The sequence below is a fragment of the Geotrypetes seraphini genome, chromosome 2 (assembly GCF_902459505.1).
Source record: "Geotrypetes seraphini chromosome 2, aGeoSer1.1, whole genome shotgun sequence".
Classification (NCBI taxonomy): Eukaryota; Metazoa; Chordata; class Amphibia; order Gymnophiona; family Dermophiidae; genus Geotrypetes; species Geotrypetes seraphini.
The window spans coordinates 11,443,554-11,468,032 of NC_047085.1; the positions used below are offsets into that span (position 1 = coordinate 11,443,554).

Consider the following 24,479-nt stretch of genomic DNA (forward strand, 5'->3'; position numbering starts at 1 on the left):
AAGAGAATTTCTTCTTCCATCTCAATACGGCCGGTAATATACTTAAAACATCTCGATCATGTCTCCTCTCTCCCTACATTCCTCGAGTGAGTACAGCCGCAAAGTTTTCAGCCTTTCCTCGTACGATAGATCCTTGAGCACCGAGACCATCCTAGTGGCCATCCGTTGCACCGACTCTACTCTTAGCACATCTTTTCGGTAGTGTGGCCTCCAGAATTGCACACAGTATTCCAAATGAGGTCTCACCATGGTTCTGTATAATGGCATTATGACTTCAGGCTTCCGGCTGACGAAACTCCTGCGGATGCAACCTAACAACTGTCTTGCCTTACATGAAGCCTTCTCCACATGATCAGCAGTTTTCATGTCTGCGCTGATGATCACTCCCAAGTCTCGTTCTGTTGAAGTTCTAGCTAAGGTCTCACCATTCAAGGTGTAAGTTCTGCATGGATTTCTGCTGCCGAGGTGCATGATCTTGCATTTCTTAACATTGAAGCCCAGCTGCCAGGTCGAGGACCAAAGCTCCAACAAATGTAGGTCCTGTGTCATACTATCGGGTGAATTGCCATCTCTCACTATATTGCATAGTTTGGCGTCGTCAGCGAATAACGTTATCTTATCTTGAAGCCCCTGAGTTAGGTCCCCTTTGAATATGTTGAAAAGGAGCGGGCCCAAGACTGAGCCCTGCAGTACTCCACTGGTCACCTCTGATGTTTTAGAGAGGGTACCGTTAACTACCACCCTCTGAAGTCTGCCACTCAGCCAGTCATTGACCCATGTAGTTAGTGTTTCTCCCAGCCCCATTGATTTCATCTTGCTCAACAGCCTGCGATGCGGGACACTATCGAAAGCTTTGCTGAAGTCTAGGTATATGACGTCCACGGATTCTCCCAAGTCTAGCTGTTTTGTTACCCAGTCAAAGAAGCTGATGAGATTGGATTGGCAGGACCTACCATTGGTGAATACGTGTTGACTTGGATCCCATAGATTCTCCTCATCCAAGATTGCGTCTAATTTATGTTTGATTAGTGTTTCCATTAGTTTGCATACTATTGATGTGAGACTCACTGGTCTGTAGTTTGCAGCCTCTGCCCTGCAACCCTTTTTGTGCAGTGGTACGACGTTAGCTGTTTTCCAGTCTATGGGGACTCTCCCCGAACTTAGGGAGAGATTGAAGAGTCCTGATAACGATTCTGCCAGGACATCACGCAGCTCACTAAGCACCCTGGGGTGTAGATTGTCCGGTCCCATGGCTTTGTTCACCTTGAGTCTTGCCAGTTCGTAGTAGACGTCGCCAGGTGTGAACTCGAAATTCTGAAACGGGTCTTCCACGCTGGGCCTTGCCTGCAACTGTGGACCGTGCCCCGGTGCCTCGCAGGTGAAGACCGAGCAGAAGTATTCATTCAGTAATTCTGCTCTATCGGAATCTGATTCTGCACAGTTCCCATCTGGTTTTCTAAGGCGTACTATCCCGTCTGTGTTCTTTTTCCTATCACTAATATACCTGAAGAAGGATTTGTCCCCTTTCTTCATGTTCTTTGCCAGAGTCTCTTTCACTCGAAGTTTGGCCTCCCTGACTGCCATTTTGACCGCTGCAGACCTCACCCTATGTTCTAGTTTAGCTTCCCTAGTCTCCGTTCGTTTGTAGGAAATAAATGCTTTTTTCTTCTCCTTGACGAGGTGCGAGATTTCTGCGGAGTACCATTGGGGTTTGTTGTTTCTCCGCCGTTTGTGTACTGATTTAATGTAGAGGCTTGTCGCTTCAAGTATGGTAGATTTCAGGGATGACCACATAGCTTCCATCTAGCTGCTTGGTTCTGCAGTGTCCGGTGGACGAAATCTCCCATGCGTTCGAAGTTAGTGTCTCGGAAGTGGAGTACTTTTGTTTTCGTGTTTGATCTAGGGAAACCTTTCCTGAGGTAGAACCACATCATGTTGTGGTCGCTGGAGGCTAGCGTATCTCCTACCAAGAGACGCTATCCCCGTTGGTGAGTATCAGGTCCAGGATCGCCTGGGCCCTAATGGGTTCCAATACCATGTGTTTGAGTCGTGCTCCCTTTATTGTTTTTGTTATACTTGGAACCCCTCTTATGTACATTAAAGCGGGATGATGAATTGGTGGGCTTGCCGGAAGGGAATTTGCAATTGCGGGTCTTAGCCTTTGCAGATGGTTTGTTACTAACCCTGGTGGAACCACAGTGGTCTTTGCAGAGAGATTTTTCGTCAGTGGTCCAGGAGGGGCTTGTGTTATCTTTCTCATGTTGTACAGGAGGATGGAGTTATGGAATCTTTTCAAACTCTCAAAGACTCTTTCCATCTCCTGGCCACGGACTGGTATGCATATCATCAAATCCAATACTTTGTTACGTCCCTCCCTCAGGATGGACTTTGTGAGTATATCACCCTCGATTCCATGGCTCACAATTTTTCAAAGTAGGCGTTCATGCGGAACCTTGCCGAAGGCCTTCTGAAAATCTAGATTTACGATGTTGACCAGGTCACCCTTGTCTATCTGCCCATTTACTCCTTCGAAGAAGTGCAGTAAGTTTGTCAAGCATGGGACCCTCAACCACCAGAGGGCATCCGCTGAAAATCAGGGGAGGGAAGTTTCATGGCGACTCCAGGAAGTACTTCTTCACCGAAAGAGTGGTGGATCATTGGAACAGACTCCCACTCCAGGTGATAAAGGCCAGCAGCGTGACGGATTTTAAGAAAAAATGGGATACTCTTGTGGGATCTTTAAGGGAGTAAATTCAGGGGGGGGGATACATGGAATGGGCAGACTTGGTGGGCTATAGCCCTTTTCTGCCGCTTTTTCTATGTTTCTATGATCTTCCTTTGCGAAGCCATGCTGACTGGTCCTCATCAGTTTGTGTCCATCAAGGTGATCAACGATACGGTCCTTATCAGCGCCTCTACCATCTTTCCCAGTACTGAAGTCAGACTCACTGATCTGTAGTTTCCCGGATCGCCCTTTGAACCTTTCTTGAAGATCAGCGTAACATTCACCACTTTTCAGTCTTCCGGAATCTTTCCCGATTTGATCGACAGATTGGCTATTAATTGGAGCAGTTCAGCTACAACTACTTTGAGTTGCTTTCAGAGGCCTTATGTTTAACAGCGCAAATTCCTATCCCTCTTCACTTTCATCATCAGTACCTTTTGGAGTCTGTTGGAGAGTTGGATTATGCCGCTTATGCAGTCAAATGGACCCGTGATTTGCAAGTCCCTATTATAGCAGACTTGTTGAAAAGGAGTGTAAGACTTGGTACCCGCCTGTTTGTTTCTGTGCTGGACAGACAACGCTATTACAAGTTTGTGTTGCGAGCCTACTTTGCACCCAATAGGGCTTTTCGGGTGCATTTAATACCTGCAGATACATGCCCCAAGTGTGGTGCACCTCATGCCACCTTGGGACACATGTTCTGGTGCTGCCTCAACATAGTGGCATTGTGGAGTAAGCTTACTTCCGGGATTGGACACCTTTGGAATTGTACCTGGAGAGTGCATCCTACTTCTCTTTTTACTTTGACCTTTGCCATGGTCCCAGTACGCTCGGGATGTACAGCATTTGTTCATAAAGCCTATTATGCGGGTATTATCATTTGTAAGGAATATCTTTATGCATTATATGAATGTATTTTTACTTTATTCCTTCAATAAAAAATGTTTGAACATAAAGCAATTTTATAATGTTAGTTGACGTCTTCAGCTCTTACTTTTGCCCATTGGAGAATCTTAATGATTCAGCAGACTGGACTGGACTGTAAGACGATTAGAACTTTGGACTCTAGACAGGGTAACTCTTACTTACACTGTTGGATACCATTTTACACTACTTTGACACATAGGGCTCGCAGTAAACAAACTAATTAAGGCAAACTTTTTAGTGTTGGTTACTAGCTGCTGTTTCCTGGGGTAGGGGGTGGGAATTCATGGGTAGAATGGATGGTTTGCTGTGTACTTTATTTTTGCTGTATTATTCTTTCTGAAATTAATAAAAATGATTAAAAGTATTATTCAGAGGTCCTTGAATTTGATTCCTTCCCCCACATGAAAAAGTAGCTTTAATTAGCCTGCTGCATAAGCCTTTTCTTCCCTCAGAGTTAGTCAAATCATACCGCCCTATTTCATTAATAAACATGGATTATTATCGGGCGTTCAGGGATTCATGGCGTTCATGGGATTACTATCTGGCATCCAGGTTTGCAGACATAATTACCAGATCTCATGGGACCTGAGCAAACTCGATTTGTGACAGGTCAGCCAGTCGCCAATGTTCTGAAGTTGCTTTTGTCTATGGCACTTTGTCAGCAAACTAATAGGGAGATAACTCGTATTATAACTGTGATGAACATGAATAATCACAACTAAAATCACAGCTCTCATTTAAATTTAAACCTTGTTGTGAAGTGCTCAGACCTTATACCCTTAGATTCAGTGTTATCACCGAACTGGGGTTAACACAGGGACCATCATTGACTTCACTGTCCCTGACCCGACCACAAAGTATAAACAGACCAGTAAATGATAAAAATTGTATATTTCACTTATCTGAATTTGCTGGATTTGCTGAGTGGCTGGGTAGATTTAAACTTCGGTAACCTCAGTAATGTGAAAGTGCTGTGCCTAAATTAGTGCATAAATAAGTGCTAAAAATAACACATATAGTTCCTGGCCCCCCAACTCGAGTTTCAACTCTTCATCAGGAGGGGACTCTGTAAATGGGGTTCTGAACCAGGACGGCACCGGAAAGAGGACAATCCGGATTGTCCTCTTTCCGGTGCCGTCCCGGTTCAGAACTTGCCTGCTTGTCCTGGGATAAACAAAGATTCGACATTCAAGGTTATGCATTCTTGAATCGCATTGTTGCTATTGATGAAACATGGGTCAGAGACTTTGAGCCAGCGCTGAAATCACAGTCCAATGAGTGGAGAGCTTAAAAGAAGGTGGAAATGAACAAGCCACCTGCCTCAGTGTAACTAGCACTAACACTTCTGTAATATTTAGAGCCTTTCACTTCGTTTTTCACAGTAGAGAGGTATCTCATCACTCTTTGGACCTGTTTGACAGTAGAGAACCAAACATCTGGAAATACAAACTTGTCGAGACAGTAAGCAGGTTAAGTGAAATCTGACAGGGTGGGCCTTCAAGACTCATGCCTTTCTTCTAGAAAGACAATTAATAGAGGTAAGAACCTAATCTTCCCTTCTAGTGCCAAAGGTATATAAGTCTTGAACCAGTGGAACGTACCAAAGCAGTCCCCTAAGTCTAAGGTGGGGCAGATGAGCCTGCTGTTAGTACCAAGGACTCAAAAATGACATCCAATCCTGCCACCACATCCACCCTGTAAAATTTTATAGAGTATGCTCTCAATGAAATCGGTGGTTGCTTATCACACCTGATATATGCTGAAGAAACAGCCTTACAAATCCATCTGGAAATGGTGGCCTTAGAAACTAGCTTCCCCAGGCAGCTAGGACTCCTTAGCACAAAAAGATGATCTGAGAGATGAAAATTAATCATCATCTCGAGGAAATGAAAAACAACTCTTCTAACATCTAGCAATGCCAACTTTGTCCTTTTTCTTCAAACCCGTGGAATGGAATGTAACTTCCTGATTTACGTGGAAGGTCAAGACCACTTTGGGCAGAAAGGAAGGTACCGTACATAACAAGAGGAAAGGTTCTCTGCACAATAAAGCCTGCAGCTCCGAGACCCTTCTTACTAAGGCAACAGCTAACAGAAAAACCATCTTTTTGTTAAATAGTTATATTCTGACAATCTGGCAGATAAATCTCCACCCTTATTTAGCTCACTGTATTTATGCTTTATTTGGTCTTTTTACCATTCTTATGCTGAAAGGTAATATACAGAAACAAAACAAAGGAAATAAGGTAATACCTTTTTCATTAGACTAACCATGCATTTTTTTGATTATGCTGTAAGAAAATTTGTCAATGTTATTTCAAGGTGGTCAATACAAAGACGAACCTAGGGTAGACATGTCCTGGAATAATTTCAGCCAGAAAAAACCCCAAAATTACCAATAGTAACAAATAATCCAAGTTCAAAAAATTGGTAATGTCTTATATGATCACCATAATCTGAATCTTCGACAGTATGAATCGTGCACCACCAACTAGATCTTTAAATAAGGCCAAAAATAATAGTACAAACTACAGAGCAATACTCAGTACGGGCTTAATTTTCCCTCGTGGTGATCAATAGCCCCAGGCAGGTATTTATTAAGTGATAAACACTTAGACCGAGGTCTAAATAAATCCTGCTCACACGAACCTATTGACCAGAAATGCTTCTCATATATTATGGAAGCTAAGAACCTTCAAAAAATACTTTGATGCAGCATCATTCTGTCTACTGGTACAATCTACTCTAAGCATGCTGGACTATTGCAACATTATTTACTTTGGATCCTTCAAGAAAACCCTTCAAAAACTCCGAATTATTCAAAATTCAGCAGTACGTCTGATTTTCGGTTTAAAAAAATGGGAACACATAAGTCCCTATTATCAAAAACTTCACTGGCTGCCCCTCGAGGCTAGAGTTTTATTTAAATTTTCTTGTCTCTGTTTCAAATCAATCTTTGGTTTGACCCCTATGTACCTGGTCTCCCACTTCAATTTGGGTTGCACTATTAGGCCCACACGTAAAATCCACATATTTACACACCCAATAATAAAGGCCTGCCGTTACAAAAGATTCCTGGTCAGAACTCTAGCCTTCCAGGCAGATAAACTGAACGACTGGCTGGGTAACATTATCATGCTCTCCTCATCCTATTTTAGTTTTAGAAAATTAGTAAAAACGAAACTGTTCAACCTATTTGTCACCTAAGAATTTGTTGTTCATTATCTCTCATATTCTCTATACTGAATTCATTGCTTCTACATTGTAACTACGGTATGTCGCTGACTGTCCAGCTCTTCTTATTTGTACTTGCATTCAATGTACTTGTATTCATTGATTCTATATTGTAACTATATCGCTGATTGTCCAGCTCCTCCTATTGTAAATCGCCTCGAACTACCATGGCTTTGGCAGTATATAAGAAATAAAATTATTATTATTATCTCATATATCATTAAATTACAATCACTACATACAAGTTTATTGTTTACTGAAAGCTTCTATACCACTACTAATGACTTTGGGCTAGATCAGGGGTAGGCAATTCCAGTCCTCGAGAGCCACAGGCAGATCAGATTTTCAGGATTTCCACAATAAATATGCATGGGATAGATTTGCATCTCAAGGAGGCAGTGCATGCAAATCCATCTCATACATACTCATTGTGGATATCCTGAAAACCTGACCTGCCTGTGGCTCTTGAGGACTGGAATTGCCTACTCTTGGGCTAGATGCACTAAAGTCAGCGATCGTTGCTAAACCTGTTTTCACAGCTTTAGTGACAATCCCTGTTACCGACTCAATGCACAAAACGGCCCACTGTTTATTTATCCCCTCGCTCGCACATTTTCTGATACGGCCATGAAAATTAGCTAAAACCCCATACAAAATAGCCAAGCGATTGATGCACTAACATTGCTTGGTTATTTCAAATGGGGTTTTAGCGATCGTAAAAACAGATTGGGCTAGACCTGTCGGTAACTGTGTTGCCAGTAGGTCTGCCGGGGGTTTTTTCCCATCTTTTTTCAATGGCACAGATATTTTGCGTATGTCCCATTAAAAAAAAAAAAGGAAATAAAAAAGGTCCCCCACCACCAATAACCTCGACACATGTGTGCCCCCCCCCCCCAGGAACACCTGAGCCCAAAACAAATAGCTGGAGGGATGCCTATTCCTTTCTGCCATCCCGAAGACACCCCCACGGTAAAACTACTGCCACGAAGGCCTCCCGTGCCAATCGTTCCCTGCCAGTCATCCCCTATCCCCACCCCCCCAAAAAAATAGGGATGCCCACTCCCTCCTACCAAGAAGGCTCCCCAAGCCAATCATCCCCTATCCCCCCCCCCCCCCCAAAGAAAGGCAGAAGGGATATCCACTCCCCTCCTGCCACCTCCGAGTCCACCAAGTTTACAATGCCGGGCCTTTCCCTCCCTGATGCATCAGGTGATGCATGCCTAATTGGCTCAGATGCCTCAGGCCCCTCCCCTTCAGAGGGGGTCTTAGGCATCTGAATCAATCAAGGACTTTCTTAGGCGCCTTGCTCTGTATCCCGGATACAAGAGGGAGGAGTCTAAGGCCCTGATTGGCTTGACTCAGTAATGGTGTTACTGTACCTGAGCTTCAGTAATGAGTTTCTATAATATAATAACATAGTAGATGACGGCAGATAAAGACCCGAATGGTCCATCCAGTCTGCCCAACCTGATTCAATTTAAATTTTTTTTTTTTTTTTTTTTTAATTTTTTCTTCTTAGCTATTTCTGGGCAAGAATCCAACGCTTTACTCGGTACTGTGCTTGGGTTCCAACTGTCAAAATCTCTGTTAAGACTTACTCCAGCCCATCTACACCCTCCCCTGCCCATCCTCCACCAAACGGCCATACACAGACACAGACCATGCAAGTCTGCCCAGTAACTGGCCTAGTTCAAAATTTAATATTTTTTTCTGATTCTAAATCTTCTGTGTTCATCCCACGCTTCTTTGAACTCAGTCACAGTTTTACTCTCCACCACCTCTCTCGGAAGCGCATTCCAGGCATCCACTACCCTCTCCGTAAAGTAGAATTTCCTAACATTGCCCCTGAATCTACCACCCCTCAACCTCAAATTATATCCTCTGGTTTTACCATTTTCCTTTCTCTGGAAAAGATTTTGTTCTACGTTAATATCCTTTAAGTATTTGAACGTCTGAATCATATCTCCCCTGTCTCTCCTTTCCTCTAGGGTATACATATTCAGGGCTTCCAGTCTCTCCTCATACGTCTTCTGGCGCAAGCCTCCTATCATTTTCGTCGCCCTCCTCTGGACCGCCTCAAGTTTTCTTATGTCTTTCGCCAGATACGGTCTCCAAAACTGAACACAATACTGATGCTACAATACCTGAGCTTCAGTGATGATGTTACCATACATGAGTAAATGATGTTACAATACATAAGATTCAGTAATAGTGTTAGTATACATGAGTTATGTTACAATACATGAGTTACGATTTAAGGGCAACATTTATCTTGCACTTTTATACGAAATACAATGTATATTAGATTATCATGTTTACATATCCTGCATATTTGTACTATAATATATTCATTTTATGTATATACATTTACTTCTATTGTCTGTGTTTTATTTATCATATATTTTGCATATATGAATTTTTCCTGTCGTTTTCCAAGTGGAGTTTGGCCATTATTTCCTCCTCGTTGCTACTCCCCTTTGAATGTTTCTTAAAGTGGTCTATGAAAAGCATGGTCTTTAGTCCTTTCTTGAACTTTCTTGAATCCTGTTCTAGTTTTAATTTCTTCAGAAGGGAGCTCCACTACATTGGAGCCATCTCTGAGAACATTATTGTCTTGACGCTTTGGTATTTGATGTCTCTGGAGGAGGGTATTTTTAGTAGGTATTTCTGGCTCAATCGCAAGACGTGTGTTGGTGTATGATTGTGTAATCTGGTTGCTAGGTATTGCGGTTCTGAAAAAAATGATTGATTTTGTGTGTCAGCAACATGGTTTTCAATTTAACCCTGCTTTTGATCAGGAGCCAGTAGTGGGGTGGCACGTATCTGCTTCGATTTTCCACGTAGAAATATTACCGCTGCATTTTGTACTATTTGGATCTGCCCAATCATGTACAGTGGTACCTCGGTTTACGAGTGCACCGGTTTGCGAGTGTTTTGCAAGACGAGCAAAACACTCAGCAAACTTTTGTCTCGTAAACCGAGCACTGCCCCGATAAACGAGTACTCAGCAATGGTGGCCCAGGGGTGAGTACCTGCCTGCGGGTGCTGCAGCGATTCCAACGTGGTGCCTTCCTTCCCTCAGGGTCCCCGTGCGGCTGCCCTCCTGCTTCGACCGATGCCTCTGCCGTCGGTCAGCGCCTCCAGGCTCCCATCTAAGCCTGCCGCCATCCTGAATGAGCATGTGCGCGGCTTCACCTCTCCTCTCCTAAGTCAGCCGCTGCCCCGACAACACACTCACCATGTATAAGCACGCAGGACAAAAATTTTCTTGGCAAGCTCAAAGGACAAAATTACCAGAACATCGCTACATCTAAATGGTCATGAATACCCAATTTCTAAAACTATAAAAATACTGGGAATCACACTATACACACATCTAACTATGGTTGACCACACGAACATAGTGGTGAAGAAGTGCTTTTGCGCACTGTGGAAATTAAGGACCATTAAAAAATACTTTGACTCTACATCCTTTAGATTACTGGTGCAGTCTCTGGTCCTATCAATACTGGACTACTGCAATATCGTTTATCTGGGTATCCCAAAGAAAACAGTACAAAAATTAAGAATAGTACATAACACGGCAGTTCACTAAAACGTTACATTTGTTGCCAATGGAGGCACGAATAATGTTCAAGTTTGCTTGTATTTGTTTCAAGCAGGCCTGGGGACTAGCGCCTTCCTATAATAATAATAATAATAATAATAACAGTTTATATACCGCAATACCGTTAAGTTCTATGCGGTTTACAAAAGATTAGTGGAGTACAAGTTGAGTTGACGTACAAGTTGAGTTAACTTAAGGGATGTGGGAACAATGGGGAGAAAGGGCAAGAGAGGGGAAAGAGGGAAGTGGGTCAGCTGTCTAGGTATTTCAGGAATAGGTGAGTTTTGAGGCGTTTCCTGAATACCTCATAAGTGGTGGGCAATAGGAGTTGTTCTAGGTCTTTACCCCATAGAGCAGCCTGATGTGAGAGAAGATGCTCATGGTGTTTTTTTAGTTTGCATCCTCTAACCGGGGGAGAAACGAAGTGCAAGTGGGAGCTTCTCTTGTGTTTGTTGGCTGAGAAGGAGAATAGGTCAGTGATGTATTTAGGGGTTAGACCGTAGAAAACTTTAAAACAGAGGCAGGCGAACTTAAACTTTACACGAGCTTCCATCGGCAGCCAGTGTAGCTGTTTGAAGTATGGCGTCACGTGATCGAACTTCTTTAGACCGAAGATTAGTCTGACCGCAGTGTTTTGCATTAGTTGTAATCGTCGCATATTCTTTTGGGGGATTGCTAAGTAGGCGATGTTACAGTAGTCGAGTTGACTTAATACGAGGGATTAGAAACATAGAAAAGACGGCAGAAAAGGGCTATAGCCCACCAAGTCTGCCCATTCCAAATTCCCGCCCCCTTGATTTTACTCCCTTAGAGATCCCACGTGAACATCCCATTGTCTCTTAAAATCTGACACGCTCTTGGCCTCAATCACCTGCAGTGGGAGTTTGTTCCAATGATCCACTACTCTTTCAGTGAAGAAGTATTTTCTGTAGTCGCTATGGAACTTCCCTCCCCTGATTTTTAACGGATGCCCCCTGGTGGTCGAGGATCCCTTGAGGTAGAAGATATCTTCTTCCGACTCGATACGGCCCGTGATATACTTAAATGTTTCAATCATGTCTCCCCTCTCTCTTCGTTCCTCAAGTGAGTACAGCCGTAGTTTATTCAGTCTTTCTTCATACGTGAGATCCCTGAGCCCCAAGACCATCCTAGTGGCCAAACGTTGAACCGACTCGATTCTCAGCACATCTTTCCGGTAGTGTGGTCTCCAGAATTGAACACAGTATTCCAGATGAGGCCTCACCATGGACCTGTACAGCGGCATCACTACTTCAGGTCTCCTGCTGACAAAACCTCTACGGATACAACCCATCACTTGGGTTGTATCCGTACCAAGATTCTGAAGGCAGAGTTATCAAAGTATGCTTTAATGGATTTAAGTTTCCAGAGGGTGAAAAAACTCTTTTTGATTAGGGAGTCCACCTGATCTTTCATGGTGAGGCATTGGTCCAGAGTTACACCCAGTATTTTAATGGTGGGCTGTATGGGGTAGTTATGTTTGTTGATGTCTAGTGGGGTTTTGGTGTCAAGAGGGCACGATGAAGCGACAAAGAATTTTGTCTTCTCAGTATTGAGCTTGAGTTTGAAGTCTGTCATCCAATGTTCCATCAAGTTGCTTTTGGAATTGTTTCCGAGATGGAGTTGGCAAATGGGATAATAATTGTGAAGTCATCAGCGTAACTGAATAATTTTATCCCCAGCTGGGTTAATTGAACACTCAGTGAGGTCATGTAGATATTGAAAAGCAGAGGGGATAGTGGGGACCCTTGCGGAACGCCGGATGGGTTGCTCCAGGTGTTGGAGAGATCATTGTTGAAGCGAACCTGATAGGTTTGGGACGAAAGGAAACCATGAAACCAGTTTAGCACTTCGCCTCTGATGCCAATAGCGTCTAGACACTGTAGCAAATTTGCATGGTCTACAAGGTCAAAGGCAGAGCTCATGTCGAATTGCATGATCAAAACACTGAGGCCTTTGCTTAAAAGTAGGTGCAAGTAATCTAAGATGGCCGCAATTACCGTTTCTGTGCTGAAAAGCGGTCTAAAGCCGGATTGAGTCTCATGAAGGAGTGAGAACTGGTCTAGATATTCCATTAATTGGGATCTTTACAAAGAGTGGTATGGAAGCAATTGGTCTGTAGTTGGAAACTAGGGCTGACGATTCTTTGCTATTTTTTAGGATAGGGGTTATTATTATGTGGCCTTTGTTGGTGAGGAATTTTCCGTTTTTCAGGTTATGGGCTAAGTAGTGCAGTAGAGATAGTTTAAATTCAAGTGGTGCCGCTTTCATGATTTCCGGGGGACATGAGTCCAGGAAGCAGTATGATTTGGAGTATTTGTTGTATAATTTGGTATAGTTATTCCAATCTATGTCTTGAAATGAATCCCAGAACATGTCTGCAGGGGTTTCATTTCCTTGTGTGTTAGCTACATGGTGTTCATTAGGTTCTTCTGTTGGGCAATTGTTTCTTAGTTTTTTAATTTTTGAGTCAAAGTGCAGGGCTAGGTCGTTCGCCGAGGGTAATTTAAAGTTATGTGTGGGTAGAGTGTAGCAGGTGGTGTCAAATAGGTTAGTAACCAGATTGAACAGCTCTTTTGTATTAACTCCTCGTGAGTTGTTGCAGGATGAATTGATTTTGTTTGAGTAAAATGCTTTGCGTTTATCTTTTTTTAGTTGTTTGTAGGTTTTTATATTGCCTCTCCAATTGTTACGGTCTGATAATTCTCCTGGTTTTTTTTTTTTTTTTGCATACTCAAGGATCACCGACTGCAAATATAAATCCTTTTTGGACAGGTCTTTCATGTTTTAAGCAAGCAAACAGCAGTCTTGGCTGGGTAACTACATCAATGGAGCCAGGCTGACCTACGGCACCTTTCGGAGAGTAATTAAAACTGTATTGTTTGACAGATTTATCTCCTAAACAGAAGCCACACTAAATTTATAATTTCCTTCTGTCTATTTCTTGTGTAATATGTTGTACCTTCACTATTTGCATTTTGTAATTTGCTGATTGTCCAGCCCTCTTCGGTGTGAACCACCTAGAAGTCATCTGACTGTGGCGGTATAGAAGAATAAAGTTATTATTATTATTATTATAAAAGTTAATGCCAAAGATGGATGTAGGGTGGGGGGGGGGGTGAAGGAGAGAAAAACAGCAAATAGATAAGAAGGCCTTCAAAATGGAGTTAAGAGCACAGACAGAGAAGGAAGTGCAACCAGAGTGGGAAAAGATGATTAGAATTTAATCACCAGACAACAAAGGTAGGAAAATGATTTTATTTCAATTTAGTGAAATAGGTCAGTTTTGAGAATTTACATCTGCTATTTATATTTTGCACTGTTCAGGAAGAAATGCATTTCTTTCTATTTCTCTGGTGTTGTGCTGCATGCAGAGTCTGGTATCTTAGGGTTTTATTTGTATATATTAGGACTTTTAGTTTGTAGTCCTGTATTTGCATAGGGTTTATATCTGTGTTCTGCATGTGTGACCAAGACCAGGTGTTCTGGTAGGAATGAATGTTGCGAAGTGTTATTAGTATCTTGGCCCCAAGTAGGAAGACATTTGTCGGTTCTCCTTCAGTCCTTTTGGGCCCAAAACAGCCCTTGCTTAAAAATTAGTGAAGACCACTGAACTAAACAGTTCAATATAGTATTACACAATACAAGCACTAAACATTTGACACCCCCCCTCCCTCAATTGTACTATTTAGTTAAAAATAATATTTTTTTTCAACCTACTTGTTAATAGCAATATATGGAGATAAGATGAAAAAGACCTAACCAGCCTTTACCAGCACCAGTCAAAGCCTTAGTCCTCAAAGTACAAAGATAAAGATCAATATAGTGGATTCTGCAAAATGGAGTAGATCTTGAAGAAGCATCATGGTTTCAATGACAATGGAAAGGCACCAAAAGTAGAATTAAATAAAAAAATGTAAAGGGAAGCCCACCCTGGGGTTGCTCAAAGCTCCATTTTCTTAAAATTTGCTATTATTTTTGCTTAATGGAGCACTTTTCTTGGTATTATAGCTATAACTTTTATATTTCCACACTCAGCAACAATACATTGATAAACGACATTGCAAGCAAAAAAATCTAGAAGTATTTCATTAAATAAACCTTCAACAACAACTTAAGAACTAAGAAAAGAGAACTAAGGAGAGCAGAATGAAAATGGTACAAATCCAGACTCAACAGTGACAGATCCAAATGGAAAGATCTGCATAAAGTATATAAAATAGCCAGCCTAGAGGCTAAAAAGAAGTACTATAGCTTTCCCTCCCTATTTGCTATTTTTACCATGCTGGCTCCTCCCCCAGAATGACATCATCCCAGCACTTTCTTCAGGGTGCATTGCTGTGCGGGTACTTTTCCCCATGAAGTTTCACTGACAGTATATGTCTTTCTTACCTTGTTGCTAAGGACAATGAACCACAGTTTACCCTTCTCTCCAAAAGAACCCTGTCAGCCGCCGCTACTGCTTTCAGCTCACCACCCTTCGCTATCACTCTGACAGCTGCAGACAACGAACCACAGTTTACCCTCCTGTCTCTCCACTGCACAATCCTTCCCCACAATAATTGACCGCTAAATTTTAACTCTGTAACATTTTTTAAATCATTGTAAATGCATGGAACTTCACGGTCCTGCGGTATATAAACTGTTATTATTATTATTTAACTTATTGGCGGGTTTTCCAGGCAGGCGGGGAGGAGGCAAATAACTTTCTCATGTTATTCGCAGTTTTATCATATTCTCAAGGATTTTTTACAGAAAACTGCAAATAACCTATGAGAGTTATTCGTGGTTTTTCCGTATTTGTGGGTCAGTTCATCCCTAATCACCGCGAATGCGGAGGGTTGAAGTGCACTCTGAACAATTTTTAAAGACTCCCAACAGATCAAAAAACATTTTGTAATTAACAAAAAATATACTCACAATATCGCAAGGAGACAATCAATATCTTAACACTGAACTTGACAGTGAAATGCTCTCAGACTACTTCACTGACAAAGTAGACAAAATACAGTCTCGCCTCGACTCCGTTACACTACAGACACTGTCCCCCTGCAACTCAACCAAAACGACAATTGGGAACCTAACTAAAATCAATACAGTCTTCCATGACAACATCATTGAGATACTAGGCACAATTCACCCTTCTGTCCACCACGCCACCTAGTGACAGTAAAAGACGCCTTTACAGACTGCAGCCTTCCTCTTAGCAATACTTCCCTACAAACAGACACAGTGCCCACAAACTTGAAGTCGGCAGTCATCAGATTGATCCTGAAAAAACTCATGCTTGATCCTAACGTGCCCAACAATTTTAGACCTGTCTCTAACCTACCCTTTGTCTCCAAGATCCAGGAAAAAACACTATTAAACCAATTGCACTCCTTCATCTACAAACAAGGAGCCCTATCCGCCTTCCAATCTGGATTCAGGAAATTCCACGGTATTGAAACTGTCCTTCTTGACATCATGGATGATTGCTGGAAACTCATGGATAAGGGAAACAATGTCCTTCTGGTGCTGCTGGATCTCAGTGCGGCATTCGACACTATTGATCATTCTTGCCTCATTGAACGGCTCTCTGAAATTGGAATCCGAGATACTGCACTACAATGGCTCACCTCTTTTCTGAAAAACAGATCTCAAAGCATTCTGCTCAATGACGTACTATCAAAACTGAAACCAATCAAATATGGTGTTCCTTAGGGGGCCCTACTATTCCCCCTACTAGTCAATCTCTATGTTAGACCTGTCTTAGAAATAGCCCACAAATATCAAATACAAATTCATTCTTTCGCGGATGACATCCAACTGTAACTTGGGACGCTCAGATTGCGAAACTCCTAAACTGCCTCTCGGAAATCAAAAATTGGAAGTCCGTAAACAAATTACAACTATATGCCTCCAAGACAGAACTCCTTTGGATTCGCAAAGAACAAAGCGACCGTGCCTGTCCCTCACTATGCTGGGACTCAACTACTATAACTGCGAAAGAACAAGTGCGCAGCTTAGGAATACTTCTTGATGGCAACCTGTCGTTTTCTGACTATATCTCCCAGGTGGTATCTTCCTCATATTACTACCTAGGACAACTCTGTAAAATAAGGAACTACTTTTCAGAGTCCATCTTCACCCAACTACTCTATGCCTTAGTACTGTCCCGCATGAATTACTGCAATGCGCTATTCAATGGTCCCATGGCTAAGAATGTACAATACATCTTCAGTGTGTTCAAAATGCGGTGATCAGGCTTCTAAAAAACCTCCGTGCCCGCAACCCTGTCTCCCAAGTTCTGGCTTCTGCTCACTGGCTACCTATAGCTAAACGCTGTGTCTTCAAGGACCCGATTCTAGCATTCAAATCCTTGCATGACATGGCACTGGGCTATGTGGTGGATAAGCTTCCTCCGCATGTACCGAACTGGTCTCTCTACTCCCAGGCTGAAATACACCTGGTCATGCCCTGCAACTGCAAACCGCCCAAACAACATTCCTACTCCCACTACATACCGAGCCACTGGAATCGAATGCCCCTGCAGATCAGATCCCTTGAAGGACTCTTCAACTTTAGGAAAGCAATAAAAACATACCTCTTCACCTAACCCCTGCCCTTGACTGATGGGTTACAAAGAAACGTACATTGGTACCAGAACCTGTTATGTGTCACCTAAGGAAAGCTTATAAGGTAAAATCTGGTATTATAACTATGGCAAATCCAACCTATAAACTGTCTGTTGGTCAATTAGGATAAAACTTGTACTGTAGAATAATCAGGGTAAATTATAACCAGTAAACTGTATATTAGACCCTAAATATGTGTCTAGGTAGAAAAAACTTGTATCGGAAACATGTACTGAAAGTATGTTAAACCTGTAACCCGTTCTGGGCTCTTTGGGGACAATGGGATAGAAATCGAAATAAACATCTGCATTTTATTGTGGAAAATAAGAAATTTAACATACTTTGCTAATAGCTAAACATGTACACTTTGGTGTAATCATCTACCTATGGCATTGCAAACACTCATGCATTCAATGCCTTCTTGAGATAGGCAGGATAAAGCATGCGATGCTGTTCAACTCCTTGCAAAAACAGCAGCAAATTTTACAAAAAAACCCAAAACAATGGAGGTTTTATGTAATCAGTGGCTTTGCGCAACCCCGGGATGGACTTAAAAATTTTTAAAATAATTATTTTCTGATCAAGCAAAAATCAAATTCATGGGAAAAGCTTCAATTCATACAGTTTTTTCAACTTTAGGTTTTCCTGAACAACCCTAATGTACCAGTATTTGCATATGGTTTTATTTGTTTTAACATTTTTTATTAATTTTTTCATATAACAACAAGTGTATCATAAAGATTCATACAATTATCTTAAGTATACACTTGATATCTCCATAACATACTGTACATACAACATATCTTATATAATCCTTACTACAATTTTAGACATCATATAAAATGTAATAATTTTATCAACTATTATTCAATTATAAATCCCTTTCCCTTCCCTTATTTTGTTAGTTGCACACAATATAACAACTATTATGATAATTATATTTTTAATAATTATGGTTTTATTAATTAGAAACATAGAAAGATGACGGCAGAAAAGGGCTATAGCCCATCAAGTCTGCCCACTCTACTGTCCCACCCCATTAAGTCAGAGTGCTGCTCGACCTATGTAGAGATCCCACGTGGATGTCCCATTTATTCTTAAAGTCGAGCACGCTAGTGGCCTTGATCACCTGCACCGGTAGTTTGTTCAAGTGATCCACCACCCTTTCTGTAAAGAAATACTTCCTGGTGTCACCACCAAATCTCCCTCCTCTGAGTTTGAGCGGGTGCCCCCTTGTGACTGAAGGTCCCTTAGGAAAGAATATGTCGTTTTCCACCTCGACACGACCTGTGACGTACTTAAATGTCTCAATCATGTCACCCCTCTCCCTGCGCTCCTCTAGAGAGTAGAGCTGCAACTTGCCCAGTCTTTCCTCGTATGAGAGACCCTTGAGTCCGGAGACCATCCTAGTGGCCATTCGCTGGACTGACTCAGCTCGAAGTACATCTTTACGGTAATGTGGCCTCCAGAATTGCACACAGTACTCCAGATGAGGTCTCACCATGGTTCTGTACAGTGGCTGAACTTTAGGTTGAACTTTTAGAAGTTTGATGAAGCCTTGTAGAAAAGATATTGATAATGAAAGTCTGTACAATCGACGCTCAGGTGCTATTTGTCTATGTGTATATCCTGTGTTATATTTGAATCAGTACCTTTTTATTGCTTTGATTTAAAGCAGAATAGAAATTTTTAAAATAAAGAAATGCTTATAAAATAACCTAAATAGTGTATATAATTCAGAGGGCATTTGACAATATCCCTCCAGACCTTAATTAAGCGTAAACATCCCAATGTCTCAAAACTGGTTCCTCCCAGAAAGTTCAACAACAGATGTTCATTCATGATCTCATGAACCCACTCTTGTGACTAAGGCAAACTGCTTGTCTTCAAAGAATTACTGGTACACAAGATGGAGCAGAAGTTACAATGTACAGTCAAACCTCAGTTCATGAGTGCACCAGTTTGCGAGTGTTTTGCAAGACGAGCAAAACATTTGCAAAATTGGAACCTCAGAAACCGAGCTTGACTCGATTTATGAGCACCCCCCCCCCCACCGCGATCCAGCATCCCCCCGCTCGCGTCGCCCCCCCCCCCCACGCACCCACCCAAACACATTGTCTTACCCTCATACGTCATGTTCGGGTCTCTAGCAGTCTTCAAATCCAAGCTAAAAGCCCGCTTTTTTGAAACTGCTTTCAACTCTTAACTCCCACTAACTGCTGTCATTTCTTCTACCAGAATCTCCCCAACCCTGAGATGTCTTGTCCGACTGTCCAAATTAGATCGTAAGCTCTTCTGAGCAGGGATCTTTTATTGAATATTAAATGTACAGTGCTGTGTATGCCTCTCAGCGCTATAGAAATGATAAATAGTAGTAGTAAATTTCAAGCTACTAAATGATACAAACTTTTGTGTTATTGCATGGCAATGCATATTTGTGAATGTTGCTTATATTCTTGTGACCCTAATTTTGTAACTAGGAGGAATCTTGTTCTAAAATTTGCAGACTGTAGTTTGAGACCTCCAAGAACAAATACCTAAAATTTAATCAAAATTACAGCTGGTGAAGTGGAGAGGATTACTTGAATTGTTCAACTTGAAATCTCAAGCACCTACCAAATTGCAATAATTTCTAACACATGTGCTTGCCATCATTAGAAAACAAAGGTTCATTTAACAAGCTGCTTTTCTCTTCACTACCTATCCCAACTAAGCATACAAAAATCATCCAACCATACCACCTTTCCCTCCTCCCTTTCACTTCAAAACTATTCTACATTTCTTTTTCACCAACTTTCCTACCTGTCCGCTGATGATATCTTTCAAATTCATGAAGGTGAGCGTGTCTCACCCGTAAGCTGTGATTTTTGTACTTATGTACTATTCCACAGTTTTGTTTCAGTCTCCACCTGCTGGTCATGATTGGGATATATACCCACTCATAAAGATTAATCTCTACCGGTCTGGAGAGTGCTAAAGAATGCAACTTTCTCAACTTCCCTACTACAGTATGTTCCCTCTAAGCCAGTGTTTTTCAACCTTTTTTGGGCAAAGGCACACTTGTTTCATGAAAAAAATCACGAGGCACACCACCATTAGAAAATGTTAAAAAATTTAACTCTGTGCCTATATTGACTATATATAAAGTAATTCACTTGAGTGCCACCACCGCCATCGGGAACAGGCCGGCGCCAAGTTCTCCCTGCTTCTCTTCCCCGCGGGGCCGACCAACTCTCGCCACCCGTCGTCAATTCTAACGTCGGAGAGGACGTTCTAGGCCAGTCAGGCAGCGATTGGCTGGCCCAGAATGTCCTCTCCGATGTCAGAATTGACGCGAGTGACGAGAGTTGGCCGGCTCCACAGGGAAAAGCAGGGAGAACTTGGCGCCGGCCTGTTCCCGATGGTGGCAGTGGCACTCAAGTGGCTAAAGAGCCGCAGTTTGCCGGCCTAGGGACAACACTGGAGGGTGGCCAGCTGTGCACCCCCTTGGGACGTAAACCCGGGGTGGGGCAGACCGCCCCCCCCCCCTGGTATGCCACTATCTGTACCTCACTCCCTCCCTATGACCAAAAATTCTCCTTTCTTCTATTCCCCGTGTACAACCATCTCTTTCCCTCCCTTCCTCTCTCCAAAGTTCATGCCTTGTGTCCAAACACTCATTCCCTCCCCCACCTCAGCATCTCTTTCCCTCCCTTCCTCTCTCCCAAGTCCATTTCTTCTGTGTCCAAAAACGCATTCCCTCCCCCACCTCAGCATCTCTTTCCCTCCCTTCCTCTCTCCCAAGTCCATGCCTTCTGTGTCCAAAAACGCATTCCCTCCCCCACCTCAGCATCTCTTTCCCTCCCTTCCTCTCTCCCAAGTCCATGCCTTCTGTGTCCAAAAACACATTCCCTCTCCCACCTCAGCATCTTTCCCTCCCTTCCTCTCTCTCCCAAGTCCATGCCTTCTGTGTCCAAAAACGCATTCCCTCCCCCACCTCAGCATCTCTTTCCCTCCCTCTCTCCCAAGTTCATGCCTTGTGTCCAAAACGCATTACCTCCCCCCTTTTGTGTCCCGTGTTTGCCTCCCAGCCCATCTTTGCAACTTTCTCAGCAAAACGAAGCTCAAGCCGCGAGGCTTGTCTTCTGCTTCCTGTCTGCCCTGCCGCGCACAAATAGCCGAACGGAAGTATTCTCCGACGTCAGTGCTGACGTCGGAGGGCAGGCTTTGCTTAAGCCCTCCCTCCGACGTCAGCGCTGACATCGGGGAACGCTTGCGATCGGCTATATGTTAGCTGCAGGGCAGGCAGGAACAGAAGACGAGCCTCGCGGCTCGAGATGTATTGAACTCCGCGGGTCCCCCGTCCAGCTCTCTCCTGTCCACGAGGGGCGGACCGCCCCTCTCCCTAGACTGTGGCCTAGGACCCTGGGGGAGCCCGGGCCCCCTGTCAGCTCCGGGCCCCTGAATGCAGGACTGGTGGTACTGCCCTGATGGCGGCCCTGACCGTACGGCACACCAGGCAACATCTCGCGGCACACTAGTGTGCCGCGGAACAGCGGTTGAAAAACACTGCTCTAAGCTGAGCACGTGAGCAATTGTTCATACATTCTGGGAGAGTTGCTCACAAAAATAGTTGCAAATCTGGAAAACTGTTGGTTTTTAGAACTTGTTGCTCACATGAAAAAAAAAAAATATATATATATATATGTGCATGCATCCGGCCAGTCCTTAGACTGAGTATTGCTTCCTTATAGTACCCTCCTAGGGGTTAGGTCCCATTGCCATTAACCGCCCCACATATGGCTCACTACCTCCTCAGTACATCTTGTTTAGTCATAACATCTCTTCCATAGGATAGATTTTCAATTTCAGAGTGACAAGAGGCAAAAATGTGAAGCAGTGGGGCAGAAGGCAGATGAAAAGTGTGACGAAATGGCTTACACAAACACTGTGTCAAAACTGTTACTATAAAGTCCTTTTGGAAAATGCCCCACATCAGTTTATGAAGGTGACTGAAATAAGCAAAAATAACTGACAAGACACCAATAATACAGTAAGATCTGATATTACCAGATCTACTCAAAAATTTAAATCGTCCTACATTGGCAAATTAAATTGTCCTACATTGGCAAAAATTTAAATTATCTACATTGGCAAATTAGGGAAATCTCTACTTTTCAAAATTACCGAGTTGTGGGATAATTTTCCTGTTAAACTGAGTTATCTGGGCTCTTTCCAACTATTTCGAAAACATCTGAAAACTTGGCTATTTTGAAAGTTGTAAATTCCACTCCTTTCCATACTTTTCCAAATTTATATTGTAATTGTTCTCTCTTCTAATTTTTTGTAAACCATGCCGAGCTCTATTGCTATAGAGAAGATGCGGTATATAAGCCTAAGGTTTAGTTTAGTTTAATACATGAGGAAAAGAATTTAAGGTACCTGCTGATACTGTTGAATCCCATCTTTCTCCTGCTGCAATCTCCAGCGTTCTGTCTCATCAGGTTTATACTCTCCAGGTATTACATAATCCTGTGGACGAGCTGCACTGCACATTTCACATCCTGGTCTTGTTGGTTTATTGATGAAGGTACAAGAAGGACATGACCAGCCTGTCTGCATAAAAACAAAAATTCCTTTTACAGCAGGCAATGACTTTGTTTTCAGGGGGGGGGGAAGGGATGGGATTTGATATACTGCCCCTCTGTGGTTACAATCAAAACGGTATAAGCCACTCAGCCAGCAGACAGTTGCAACATGTTAGCTCCAGAAGCAGAGAGATATTGTGCAACTGCTATATAGTGCCTAAATATAATTCTTAAAAATGAATAGCAATGAGAGTTTGTCTGACCCAGAAAAACCTTTCATATTTAAAATTTTAAATGGAATGAAAAAAATTATTACAGTTCCTCTTTAGCCCTCAAGAATCTCAATGAGTATCTCCTTAGCAACTCTGCCATCATAATTCTTTTTTAAATAAATTCCCAGAATGTAGCACAACACTACAAACATCACAAGTCAACAAAACAGTATCCAATAACTGTTTTTACTAATTCAGGATGGTTGATCTTTATTTGTATGACCACATTTTTTATATCAGATTGATTAGTTTATGACTGTAGATTCCACCATTAGTTTTACTAGGTTTGAAATGTTTTAAGTAAATTTTTTGTTGTTTGCAAAAATTCTTTAAGGTTTTTACCATTATTTTTGTACTTCTGACATCACTGGAACACATATCACCAAGATCCATGCATTCCACCAAGTTTTAAGTGTTTTAAGCCCGTTTTTACCAAGTTTCCAAGTCTTATTAAAATTTGATATTCCATCAATCATAAAATATCAAGCAGCTTACAATATAATTCTTTAAAAATAGTCTTGTACAAGGACATAAATACCTTTTTTCTCCTACTGCCATACCTCTTCCTAAGCACCCTAGCATCCTTCTAGCTTTCAACGTCACCTTTTCAAACTGTCTGGCCACCTTAAGATCATCACATATAATCACACCCACCCAAGACCCACTCTTCTGTCGTGCACTTAAGATCTTCACACCCCTACACTGTACCGTTCCTTTGGGTTTTTGCAGCCCAAACGCATGACCTTGCATTTCTTAGCATTAAATTTTAGCTGCCAAATTTCAGACTATTCTTTAAGCTTCGTTAGGTCTTTCGTCATGTTATTCTATTGCACATTTTGGTATCATCTGCAAAGAGGCAAATCTTACCTGACAACTGTTAAGCAACATCGCTTATAAAAATGTTAAAAAGAACAGACCCAAAAACAGAAACTTGAGGCACACCGCTGGTAACATTCCTTTCCGCAGAGCGATCTCCATTAACCACTACCTTCTGTCGTCTTCCACTGCACCAGTTCTTGACCCAGCCATCACTTTAGAGCCCATCCCAAGGGCACTCAGTTTATTTATTAGACATCTGTGTGGTACACTGTCAAGGGCTTTGCTAAAATCTAAATACACCACATCTAGTGCACTCCCTCTATCCAATTCTCTGGTCACCCAGTCAAAGAAATTGATCAGATTTGTCTGACAAGATCTACCTCTAGTGAATCCATGTTGCCTCTGGTCCTGTAATCCACCGGATTCAAGAAATTTCACCATTCTCTGTTTCTACATAGTAACAGATAAAGACCAAAGTGGCCCATCCAGTCTGCCCAACTATACATGCTCCATAAATTAATTACTTAGTTTAAATGGACCTGTTTCTTAGATATTTAGACAGTCCAACAACCGCCTCATCCACAACACTTCAACCAGACATAGGAAAACTCACACCCCATTCTCATACCCCCCCAATTAAGGAAATCAAATGGAAAAAACTAAATGATGGCCTACTAGCCACTCAAGAAGCCAA

The 24,479-nt window shown here is 42.3% G+C and overlaps 1 protein-coding gene across 4 annotated transcripts in view; it reads right to left on the minus strand.

Moving 5' to 3' along the window:
* The window catches only part of SHARPIN (SHANK associated RH domain interactor), a 172,401-nt gene that overhangs the window by 87,504 nt on the left and 60,418 nt on the right, over positions 1-24,479 (minus strand). For all 4 annotated transcript variants that reach the window (XM_033929960.1, XM_033929961.1, XM_033929959.1 and 1 more), the window contains one exon: positions 22,549-22,722. In XM_033929960.1, coding sequence (XP_033785851.1) covers positions 22,549-22,722 — 174 coding nt within the window. The remainder of the gene's footprint in view (positions 1-22,548; positions 22,723-24,479) is intronic.